At 37.0% G+C, this 13,670-nt stretch overlaps 1 protein-coding gene across 4 annotated transcripts in view; it reads left to right on the top strand.

Annotated features, from left to right (window-relative positions):
• The window catches only part of PHACTR2 (phosphatase and actin regulator 2), a 213,776-nt gene that overhangs the window by 189,197 nt on the left and 10,909 nt on the right, over positions 1–13,670 (top strand). For all 4 annotated transcript variants that reach the window (XM_012474424.3, XM_064360612.1, XM_012474425.2 and 1 more), the window contains one exon: positions 3,446–3,522. In XM_012474424.3, coding sequence (XP_012329847.2) covers positions 3,446–3,522 — 77 coding nt within the window. The remainder of the gene's footprint in view (positions 1–3,445; positions 3,523–13,670) is intronic.

Genomic DNA, 13,670 nt, shown 5'->3' with positions numbered 1-13,670 from the left:
AAGGGGAGTGGATTGCTTGAGCCCAGGAGTTTGAGACCAGCCTGGCCAACATGGCAAAATCCATCTCTATAAAAGGTACAAAAAATTAGCCAGGCAGGGTGGCACACACCTGTAGTCCCAGCCACTCGGGAGGCTGAGGTGGGAGGATTGTTTGAACACGGGAGGCAGAGGTTGCAGTGAGCCGAGATCACACCACTGCCCTCCAACCTGAATGACAGGGTGAGACCCTGTCTCAAAATAAATAAATAAATAAAAATAAAAATAAAATATAAACACTGTTCTTGGAGTTGTATCTAAATTGACCTAACAACAGAATCATCTATTTCGGAAAAATTTGGTTCATCAAACGATTTTTTGGCCAACAGCCGTTTGAAAATGATGTTAACATCACACGTAGAGATGCTGTGTTTTCTAGGATTTGACATTTTCGGCAATCAAGAAATACTATATTCTGTAAATGGAAATACCACTACTAAAATCATAATGCTCTAAATAGAATAATGTCTTTCTTTCCAAAGTCGATCTACTAGAACATTGCGAAAATAAAAGCAAGATATTTCATGGCAAACTTATCTTTAGGTAAACAACTGCAGGCGTAAGTGCTGCCAGGCGAGTATTCTTGGGGCAAACAGGAAAAGGGTTAATGCGATCTCTCCCTAGCAAGTCATGTGACCTCTCTAGGCCGCCATTGTATCATCTGCAAGGTTAAAGCCTTGGAATAGTTTTTGGGCTATCAGCTGCTTTTTAACAAGCCACCCCAGAACTTAGTGGCTTTTAAAACAACTATTTATTTTGCTCTCAATTCTGTGAGTTAGAAATTTGAGAAGGGCTCAGCCCAGCAGTTTGTTTCAGATCCCTGTGGCATCAGGTGAAATGCTGGGTTAGAGAATTCACTTCCAAGATAACTTCACTAACCGTCGGTGCCTTTGGCTCCTTGGCCTCTCTCTTTAGCTTCCCGGCATCTTATCCTCCAGGGCCTTTCCCTGTACCTTGGGTTTCTCACAGCATGGTTTTCTGAGAATACTCACTTTTTTTTTTTTTCACATGGCAACTGGCTTTCAAGTAACAAGAAGCAGAACGTGCCAGGCCAGTGAAGGGCTACATCAGACTGGCATGTATCACCTCTACTGTGTTCATTTGTTGAAAGTGGTTACCAGACACATCCAGAGTTAAGGTTGGAGAGATAGACTTCACCTCTTGATGGGGAAATAGCAAAGTCACACTGCCAATTAGCATGTAGGATGAGCCTGTAAATAGTAAACTGTCTCTCTCTATACATAGGTATATGGTCATCAGTGAATTATAAATGTTGTTAATATAAAGGATGTATAGCACACAATTTGCAATTGTAATGTTTTGTAAATTCCATATCTCAATAGATCCTCACAGAAGGCTTTCATTGATTTTTGCCATACTCTTAGATCAGTAGCCAACCTACTATTGCAAATAAGGACTTTATCTTATTCATGGTTAAGTCAACTTCCCTGGCATTATCTTCTTTCATTCCAGTAGACTCTTCATAAATAACAATTAAAGAATTGTTAATTCCAATCACAGACTAGAATAATTTGTTTTTCAAGCGGCTCATAATAATGACATTTTATTGACTCTGCAGTGTACAAGCACTTTCAAATATGCTCTTGGTTAATTCTCATGATATTGTGAAGAATTTCCTCCTGGTTTTCCAGATAAGAAAATTGAGGTTTGGAGTGAAGTGATTCAGTAAGGGTCACACAGCTAATGAGGGCAGAGCCAAGACTAGAATCCCTGTCTTCTGATTCCAAGTGTACCACTTTCACTTCCTCTGCTGAAACCTTACATTTGGAGAAGAAATTTAAAATGAACCTCAAGACAGGATTCTCTGCCACTGTTCCATTTAAAATATCTCCTTTCAAGAAAGAGCGTTTTATAGATGTTAACTGGTGAGTGGTAAAGAGCATCCTCACTATTTCTCCTTCTTCATCTGTATAATATTTCTAGGCATCAGTTTTTGCGGTAAGCAAAAGTGTCCTCATTGTTGATCAGACTGGTGAGACAAACTGGACAGACGTGTCACAGAGGACTCAGGCCCACACGTATTTCTCTGTTTGTTTCTTCATTTCCAAAAGTCAGTAGCAAGAATCATTGTCACCGGTCCTAGTCACAGGTTCCCCATAGAAACTACAGGGCCTGAGGAATATATTTGGGGAGAAAGACCATCTGTGACGAAAGACTTAAATATAGCATTGAAAGGAGTGTTGAGGGAAAGCCTTGTGTATTGCAGAATGATAGTTATGAGAGAGAGCCACAGAGAGGGCTCAGGGGTTTCCTCTGTCTGATCCCTTTTCTAAAATTTATTATTTTCCAACCACAAAGGAGACTTTTTATCTCCCAGTGAAGTCGCTCCCTATGACTTATCATTCTTTGTTTTGGCTGAAGAGTCCGTTTTGCCTAGAGGTTACAGGGGTGTTTTTATTAGCACCTTTTTTAAAACATGAGTAAAACATTCTTTGTAGAAAAGTTAGGATATAAAAATAAGCAAAATTGTAAAACCACAAACCATCTATAATCCTGCCACTACTTAACAGATAACTAATGTTAACATTTCGGTCTGAATGACATAAGCATCTCCTCAAATACCAAAAATTACATGACACAGATTATGTGTTATTTAAATAGCAATGCATTATATTTGATATTTTCTTTGAGTAGCTTTAAGTGCTGTGCTGAAATTGTAAGTTCTATGTCTATAAACCTTCAGTATTAAAGAATATATATGTGATTGCTTTCTCAGTAGCTCTCTGGCAGCTAGTTAAAGCCATGTTGTTGTGGGCAATATTCAATGCAGAACTTTCCATAGGAAAATGGTATTGCTTCTCGGAAAATGTCATGACCTGCACTTTCCTTGTGGTCATCGTGGGTGGGGGATGTCCCGTGTGACTCATAGACCAGGCTCAAAGATGAGTTTAGCAAAGGCCCCCTCCCAATCCCCTTTGCCAAGTGCACTTGAAGAAAGTCTATCATGGTTGTAGTTTGGCTATAGTATGGTATTACATTTATTACACCCTAAAAGAATGTCTAAGCTGGGTATGGTGGCTCATGCCTGTAATTTCAGCACTTTGAGAGACTGAGGTGAGGAGATCACTTGAGCCTAGAAGTTCAAGACCAACCTGGGCAACGTATTGAAACCCCGTCTCTGCAAAATAATTTTTTTAATTAGCTGAGCATGCTGGCACACACCTGTAATCCTAGTTACTCAGAATGCTGAGGTGGGAGGATCACTTGAGCCCAGGAGTTTGAGGCTGCAATGAGCTGTGATTGTACCACTCCACTCCAGCTTGGGAGACAGAGCAAGACCCTATCTCTTAAAAAAAAAAAAAAAAGATCTTTTCCATTGATGCTGTGTATACTGGGGCAATGTATGACCTAAATAATAATTCTGTTTATCTATTTTTTCCCTTTTTAGGCAGCAATAAGGAAAGAACTAAATGAATTTAAAAGCACAGAAATGGAAGTTCATGAAGAGAGTCGACAGTTTACAAGGTACGTGACAAAATACAGTTTAGAAATTGAAAATGCTTAAGATGCGATCCCATGTTAAGTTGGTTAAAAAAAAGAAATTGCTTACACTGGTAAATTTTATGATAGGTATATTTTATCACATTTAAAAAATGTTTTTAAACAGTTTAGCTTAAAACCATCTTATGAACATTTCCACTTCTCACATTCATTCTTGTTTGCTTTTAAGACCCTAACAGTCAATGTGACAGTTTTAAAGATATGACTAGATAAGATCATAAATTTCTAGAATTTCATAATAAACTCAGCTATCTCCTTCAAGAACACTAAAACTAATCATGCTGAATAAGAATTTCTAAAATTAAATCTTTTCTTTCAAAGAAGTCTGAATCATTCCAAAGGGCTACACTTTGGTTCCTTTCTTAGTTTTTTTCTGGGCCTGAAGACAACATCATTTATTCTGCTCTTGAACAGACTTAGTTGAAGTTGTATGCCCAGAATAGATGTTGGCAAGAGTCCGTGTGGGCACATACATAATGCTTTGGTTTCACAATAGACTTAACAGGATTGAAGCTGACTTTTCAGAAGATTGAACTTTAGAATGGGAATCCTGATTTTACTGGTGCCACAGGAGATTGCTATCACCTTATCATTTTTCCCCCAGTCCCCTTCGGTTTCTTTAACAGGTTACCAAACCCAGCAGGGACCTGAGCGATAATATAATCTGACCCCCTCACTTCACAGGTGTTCTGTTTATTTCTGTCTTTAGGATGAATGTACTTTGCTCTGCATAACAGGTGTGTTTCTAAAAATTTGCAAGCAAATCATATCTTTAAAAATTGAATCAATTAAAAAAATACCAGGATAGATGTTCGATTACATGAAGAAGATCATGATAGGTCTTTGTGGAAAACAAATACTGATCCCCTAAACTACAGCCATACATCCTGGTGCCACTGTTCCTGCAGTCCCAGTGATGATGGTACTGTGTGCCGAGAGCGTGTCAAAATATAAAGGAAGTGCTGTATAACCTCCAGTTTTAACAGCAAACTTCCCTGAAATTGATGGAGAGGAGTGAGGTTTGTTATAGACTTCCTCCACAGCTTTTCTTCCTGTGTTAATGCCAGAGAAACTCCCCTTTCTTTTCGGGTTATAGTCGGCCTTCTGTATCCATGGGTTCCCCATCTGTGTAGCCAACTGACCACAATCCAAAATTTTTTAATTTTATTTTTTTTGAGACAGAGTCTGGAGTACAGTGGCGTGATCTCAGCTTACTGCAACCTCCACCTCTCAGGTTCAAGTGATTCTCCTGCCTCAGCCTCCCAAGCAGCTGGGATTACAGGCATGTGCCACCATGCCTGGCTAATTTTTTTATTTTTAGTGGAGACAGGGTTTCACCATGTTTTGGTCCAGCTGGTCTTGAACTCCTAGCCTCGAGTGATCTGCCTGCCTCGGCCTCCCAAAATGCTGGGATTACAGGCTAAGCCACCACACCCGGCCCAAAATATATGTTAAAACAAATACAAAATAACAACACAACAATAAAAATAACACAGATCATAAAACAATACTGTAAAATAGCTATTTACACAGCATTTACCTTGTATTAGGTAGTATAAGTAATCCGAAGATGATTTAAAGTATACGAGAGGATGGATGTAGGTTGTGTATAAATTCTACACCATTTTATATCAGGGACTGGAGAATCCATGGATTTGGGTATCTGAAGGAGTCCTGGAATGAATTCCCTGCAGACACCAAGGGCTAAATATACTTTTCTTTATTTATCTTCTCCTATATGGTTTGTTTGTATATACATATAGAGCTTTCCAATATCCTGAATGGATTTTTATCTATTTGAGGGCTTTATTCTATCATAATCAACTCTGGAACCAACAACATGTCCTTATCAAGCCAGACACTTTTTTGCCACCCTCTTTTCTCCCTTCCACTTCCAGGGTCAGGAAACATGTATGCTGAAATGTGACACCTGTAGTTGCTCTTCTGTAGTAAAGCTGATTATTAAAAGGTGGCTGAATATTTTTGGTGACATCACGCTGGCTGGGGCCTCCGGGCAACTGGGAAGGTGGCGTGCTTGGTGCAGTTGAGTTCTGACCCCTCAGCTGCAGTGACTGCACTCGGCCCACACATTGTCATTCAGGATAGTTCTACTTCTGCATAGTTTTCTTAGAATTTGGAGCATCTGATTGCCTTATCTTCATTTGATAGCATGATATAAAGAATAAATTACAGTCAAAAATAATCAAGATTTAAAAGTATGTCTTTATGGAGGTTCTCATTTTATGAAAAATGAATATTTATACTAAGAGAGGTTCTTTCTCTTCTATTGTACTCTATATGAAGAAGTACAATAAAATTAGGGTACAGGAAGAAGTAAGGGTCATTTTGTTTGTGTGTGTGCGCGCGCGCGCGCGCGTGCATGTGTGTTTTAGTAGAGATAAGGTCTTGCTATGTTGCTCAGGCTGGTCTCGAACTCCAGAACTCAAGCGATTCTCCCACCTCAGTCTCCCATAGTGTTGTGATTGCAGGCATAAGCCACTACACCTGGCCTCTGGCCTCTTTTTTATGTATGTATTTGCATGTACACAAATAATATATTCTAATTAAGCATTCAAGCAATACAACATTCTATTAAGGATAAATGAAAATCCCTTTCACTCCTTCCCCAACCTCAGTTCTATTCTCACAGGTATCCACCAGTAGAAGTTTGATGCAGATCCTTTTAGATGTTTTTCCCTGTATTTATAAACATGTGTGTGTATATATATATTATATGCGTGTATACATGTGTGCATCTATATGCACCCTTTCTCACACATGAAAACAGCATCTAAGAAATCTTTCTATAATAGTCTATATGTCATTCAACTGGATGCAGTGGCTCAGGCCTGTAATCCCAGCACTTCGGGAGGCCAAGGTGGGCAGATCACTTGAGTTCAGGAGTTCGAGACCAGCCTTGACAACAGAGCAAACACTGTCTTTACTAAAAATACAAAAATGATTTGGGCATAGTGGCTCACACCTGTAGTCCCAGCTACTTGGGGAGGTTAAGGTGGGAGAATTGCTTGAGTCCAGGAGGCAGAGGTTGCAGTGAGCCAAGATCACAGCACTGTACTCCAGCCTGGGCAACAGAGAGAGACCCTGCCTCAAAAGAAAAAATTATATATATATGTAAAATTCATTTGAATGACTGACATTTCATAAATAATATGCCAAAAAGTTATTGAACAATTACACCATTGATGGATGTTTAGAGTTTTCAGTTTTTTATTATTAAAACATTGTTGCCTTGACTTTCTTTATATATATATATATATCTTTGTGCCAGTACATGCCAGTGTTCTTGTGGCAGTCCCGTAAGTAGATTTGCTAGGTCCCTGGGAATATACATTTTGCATTTTGGAATAAACTACTCTGTTATCCTCCAAAAACAGCACTTAGTTTACAGATCTACAGATTAAAAGCTTGCCTAGTCTACTCACTCACCCTCATCAGCATTTGAGAGGAGAGGGATGTGGTTGAGACGTTTGTATTCTAAAGTATGAACCCATTTCAAGACCAGGCTTGACAACATAGCAAACTCTGTCTTTACTAAAAATACAAAAATTAGTTGGGCATAGTGGTTCATACCTGTAGTCCCAGCTACTTGGGGAGGCTAAGGTACCCCATTTCATTGATTTCTATTAGGTTGGGCATCTTAACATATCTTTATTGACCATTTCTTTTTTATTATTTGATTTGACTATCCAAAACTTCTGACCAGCTGACACAGGAGGATTACTTTACCCCAAGAGTTCTCTCCCAGCCTGGGCAACATAGTGAGACCCCGTCTCTAGAAAAAAGTTTAAAAATTAGCTGAGCATGGTAGTGCATGCCTGTAGTCTCAGCTACTTTGGTGGCTGAGGTGAGCCGATCACCTGAGCCCAAGAAATTGAGGCTGCAGTGAGGCATGGCTACATCACTACACTCCAGCCTGGGTAACAAAGTGAGACCCTGTCTCTTAAAAAAAAAAAAAAAGTTTGTGATCAATTTTTTTGGGTAGTTGTTTGTCTTTTATATGGATTGGTAAAATCTCCTTAGATATCGTGGCTATCAGCCCTTTATTGCATACGTTGCAATATTTTTCTCCAATCTGTTAACTTTTAAACTTTTTAATGGTATTTTGCGTAAATTATTGTATATTCAAATATATCTGTATTGTTATATTTTACTTCATTGTTTTGTGTCTTATGGATGGAGGAGGCCAAGAGTATAAACTATTATTTTTCCCTGTTGTATATACTTTGGAGGGGTGCATTTATTTGTGTGTATGATTCAGAAAAGTAAACTAACTTTACATTTTTCTAAATTGGTAGTTGATTATCTCAGTGCCGTTTATTTCCCTTTGGATGTGAAATTCTCTTTTAATACACACATCTGTCAGTTTCTGGATTGCTTATCATGTTCTAATGAGCTGTTTGTCTATCGCTGTCTATATCCTACTATTTAATTAGGATATATTTATAGTATATTTGTATATTTGATGGGGCATTTTTTTCACTCTCAAAATTCTCCTGGCTATTTTTTTATATTTACTCATCTAGAGAAATTTAGAATATGCTTCTTGGATTTTATAAAAATAACCTACTGATATCTTTATTGCTTATGTAAATAAAAACAGATGCAAATAAATAAGCTTTTGGGGAGAGTAACAGCTGATATCAAGGGTAAACTTTAAAAGTTTTCCAAAACATAAAATGATTAACACTCTTTAATACCTTTCCAGATAAGGAAAAATTAAATATTCATATCACTAAAATAAATATGCCTTGCTTAAGTATTTTAAACCTTGGCAGTAAAGCAAATGTTACTGCTATTTTTCCATTAATTTATGACATCATTAGAGACATATTCCAGTAGGGAAATATTTTGGCTCTGAGACATAAAAATAATGCTTATGATTTTCAAGCTGCTTTCAGTAATTCTTTTACGAGGAAGAGTTTGTTAATCACTACACTTTTTAACCAAAATAATACAAAAACATGATCATGTTTTACATTTAGCAAGTTGCTCATAAAAAAGATGGTAGTGCTCTTAGCAGTAGCCTCTCTTGGAGAAAATAAACACCTTGTGAATCATTACCTAGCCTTTTAAATGCAACCTACATACACAGCAGCTCTCCTTTCCTCTTATTAGCATGAGACATTGTCTCCTTATACCAAGTAAGGCTTCCCTTCAAAACCTCAATCTGAACTCCCTGCAGATTTGGGGTGGTTAATAAATGGGCTGACTCCTCTTCTCGGACACCTCTTCATTTAGAGGCCATCTCCCACACAGTAATGCACCAGTGAACAATGGAAGGACCCATTTCTGTATATAGCTTCCTTTGCTTCTCTATCTCCAGAAAGAGACACAAGCTCGTGGCCAAGGGAAGGCATGGGAGGGAGACTTTTCACGACTCATCCTTTGAACCTCTTGAATTTTTGAAACATTATGAATGTATTACCTAGTCAAAAACAAACATTTAAAAGAAAAAATAAAGGCTCCATTCTCTAAGTCCTTTTTTCTGTAAATGAGGATTCCATCGTGGTGGCTTTTCTTGACTAATGGTTCATTGTGACACTTCCACGTCTTGTGCACTGGGGAAGCACCTCTGTTACTTCCGTCATGGAACACATTCTGTGACATGTTTGGTCTGTAGTGATGAAGAACGGTGGTGCTCTACTCTTTCATCTAGTTCCCCCAGTTTCTCCCAGTATCTTCCAGATGGTGCTCTGGAATTGGAGTGGATTCTAGGGCCGTACAACAATGATGGGGACAAATGGTCCCCACAAGCAGTTGTCCTGTGGCCCAATAGGTACCAAGCCCTAACCTCAGTTGCTTAGACCTTGGTGCTTGTCTGGCCACATTCTGTATTTTCTACCCCTAGGCAGTGCCCACTCAGCCCACTGTTCAAAACCCAGAAGTCCATTTGAGAGTGATATATTGTTAGATAGGATCATTGTGTTCTCGAAGGAGACCAACATGGCACCCAAAAGCCACTTCCTTTTCCTTAGTAAATTGAATTTCTACAATATAAAATAAATATCTAAATTATAAAGACAAATTGCATGAAAGGTCAAATTTTACTTAAGTTCTAAATTGTAAAGTAGTTATAGCTAAGCAGCAAGATTTTGAGTAATTTTTATTTTCCTCTGGATATTCTGTTTTCCAAACAGAGGAAGTGTTAACATGTATCAGATTTGTTATCAAGAGAATATCACTTTTTAAAAATAAACTTTTAATTTTGTAAATGATGACTTTTTAGAGTATACAAAGTAGTTGCATATTTGTATCAGCTTGTAAATTATTTACTTCTTATATTAAGGAGTCTTATGGAAGACTCATAGAATCATTGAATTGAGGCTCTTAGAGTTAAAATGAGCCTCTGGAGATCATTGGCATAATGTCAAATGGGAAAATCAGGATATTGACTAACTGTAGCAGCAGTATATTTTATTTAAAATTCAGATGCCTGGAAATAAAGATTAGGAAATAACTTCAAAAATTCATAATGGTTTATTATTATAGTAATCTTTTTTTATTTTCTCTACTTTTCAAATTATCTTAATGTTAAGAAGTTTTTCTTTATGTTGAGAAGTTTCTTAATGTTGAGAAGTTTTCTTATGTTGATATTGAGATATACATATATATATATATTCACATAGAGTTGACCCTTGAACAACGTGGGAGTTGGGGCACTGACCCCCACTCACCGTCAGAAATCCACATATAACTTTTGACTCCCCTAAAACTTAATTACTAAAACCTACTGTGACTGGAATCCTTACTGGTAACATAGTGAATCAATACATATTTTGTATGCTATATGTATCTTGTACTATGTTCTTACAGTAAAGTAAGCTACAGGAAAGAAAGTGTTACTTTAAAAATCATAAGGAGGCCAGGCACAGTGGCTCACACCTGTAATCCCGGTGCTTTGGAAGGCCATGGCCAGAGGATCACATGAGGTCAGGAGTTCGAGACCAGCTTGGCCAACATGATGAAACCTCATCTCTACTTAAAATACAAAAATTAGCTGGGTGTGATGGTGCACATCTATAATCTTACCTACTTGGAGGCTGAGGCACGAGAATCACTTGAACCCAGGAGGTGGAGGTTAAAGTAAGCTGAGATCGTGCCACTGCACTCCAGCCTGGGTGACAGAGTGAGAATCTGTCTCAAAAAATAATCATCATCATCATAAATCATAGAGAAGAGAAAACATATGTACTATTCATTAAGTGGAATTGTATCATCATGAAGGTCTTCATCCTCATCGTCTTCATGTTGAGTAGGCTGAGGAGGAGAAGGAGGGGTTGGTCTTGCTGTTTCAGGGGTGGCAGAGGTGGAAGGACATCCATGTGTAAGTCGACTCATGCAGTTCAAACCCACGTTATTCAAGGGTCAACTGTGTATATGTACACATATATATATACATACACATACACATATACATACACATACACATATACATACACATACACATATACATATATACACATACATATACATATGCATACACATACACATATACATACACATACACATATACATACACATACACATATACATACACATATATATACACATACACATAAACATACACATACACATACACATATACATATACATACACATACACATATACATAGACATATACATACACATACACATATACATACACATACACATATACATATATATACACATATACATATACACATACATACACATATACACACACATACACATATACATACACATATACATATACATACACATATACATATACATACACATATATACATATACATACACATACACATATACATATACATACACATACACATACACATATACATACACATATACATATACATACACATATACATACACATACACATACACATATATATACACATACACATATACATACACATACACATATACATACACATATACATATATGTACACATATACATACACATACACATATACATACACAGATACATATACATACGCATACACATACATATACATACACATACATATTCATACACATACACATATACATATACATACACATATACATATACATACACATACACATATATATACACATACACATATACATACACATACACATATACATACACATATACATATACATATATGTACACATATACATACACATACACATATACATACACAGATACATATACATACGCATACACATACATATACATACACATACATATTCATACACATACACATATACATATACATACACATACACATATACATACACATATACATATATACACATACACATACACATATACATACACATATACATATACATATATGTACACATATACATACACATACACATATACATACACATATACATATACATACACATATACATATATATACGCATACACATACATATACATATACATACACATACACATATACACATACACATATACATACATATACACATACACATACATATACATACACATATACATATACATACACATACACATATACATACACATACACATATACATATATGTGCACATATACATACACGTACACATATACATACACATACACATATACATATATATACACATACACATACATATACATACACATACACATACACATATACATACACATACACATATACATATACATACACATACACATATACATATTTTTAAAGCAATAATCTCATGCTGTATTTTCTTGAGGTATTATTATCCTATGTGGATTTACAGTTAAAGTAAACCACTTTTTCAACTTCTAGATATGTTTATCAAAATATGACATCACAGGAAATACACTTAAAACTGCAATAAAAATTAAGTGTCCTCCACCGAGGAATGGAAAGGCTGCTGTTGTAGTAGCACTGTCTTTCATGGAAATTCCATTTACTTGCTACCTGGACAGAAACTAAAAAGAGTTGCAGAACACTGCTTTAACTACTACCGGAGCTGAAAGCAAGTTTCAGTATTGGGAATGATAAGAGCCCAGCCACTGTGTGGTCTAGCCTCTCAGGTAGAACAAGGAGCTGTAATTTAAGAGTGCCTCTTCGTTTGTCTAATATACTTGTATGTATGTGAGGATCCCTTGAGCCCCAGAGGTGGCAGCGAGCTATCATCCAGCCACTGCACTCCAGCCTGAGAGACAAAGCCAGACCCTGTCTCTTTAAAAAAATAAAAATGAATAAGCATATGTGGCATGATAATGAACCTCTTTTAAAGAAAAGGGGAATGAATTATTTAGGAGTTTTATTTCTATCAAGTAGGGAAGTACAGGAAAGTAATATTTTACCTTTGTGAGTAATTATATATTTTCTGTTACGTGAATAAATTTATAGGAAGGGCTGGGTGCAGTGACTCATGCCTGTAATCCCAGCACTTTGGGAGACCAAGGTGGGTGGATCACCTGAAGTCAGGGGTTCGAGACCAGACTGGCCAACATGGTAAACCCTGTCTCTACTAAAAATACAAAAATTAGCCGTGTGTGGTGGTGCATGCCTGTAATCCCAGCTACTTGGAAGGCTGAGGCAGGAGAATTGCTTGAACTCAGGAGGTGGAGGCTGCAGTGAACTGAGATTGCACCACTGCATCCAGCCTGGGCAAAAGACCAAGACTGTCCCCACCAAAAAAAATGAATTTACAGGAAGATGAATAAATTTTTTAAATTAAATTATAAAGGAACCGACTTTATCAAAATAGTTATCTTTACCTAAATTCCATAACTTAAAAATAGCTTTTCTCCCATTCCCTCCCTCTTAACCAGTATGAAAAGAAGAAAAAATGTATTGCAGTTTTAAAAGAAAGAAGAAAATATGTATGAATTTAGATTGGAGTCTCAGAAAAGTTTTGTAAAGAGGGTGGACAAAAAGCTTCAGTATCCTTAGGGCACAGTAAATCTATTTATTGCTCCACCAACTTGAAGCCTAAAGCTAAAACTGTCATTCTGCCACCTAGACAAACTTCTCAAGAGGGAAAGCTGAACTTCTCCTACTTTAAAATAAATGCAAACTATTGAGAAATAACAAACTGAAGAGTATTTTGCATTTTCAGTACCTCTAACCACAGTGTTTTAGAGCT

This window comes from Aotus nancymaae, unplaced genomic scaffold (assembly GCF_030222135.1).
Source record: "Aotus nancymaae isolate 86718 unplaced genomic scaffold, 86718_ANA_hifiasm-v0.15.2.pri h1tg000040l, whole genome shotgun sequence".
Lineage (NCBI taxonomy): Eukaryota > Metazoa > Chordata > Mammalia > Primates > Aotidae > Aotus > Aotus nancymaae.
The sequence above is the reverse complement of the archived record's forward strand: the minus strand, read 5'-3'. Positions and strand labels throughout refer to the sequence as shown.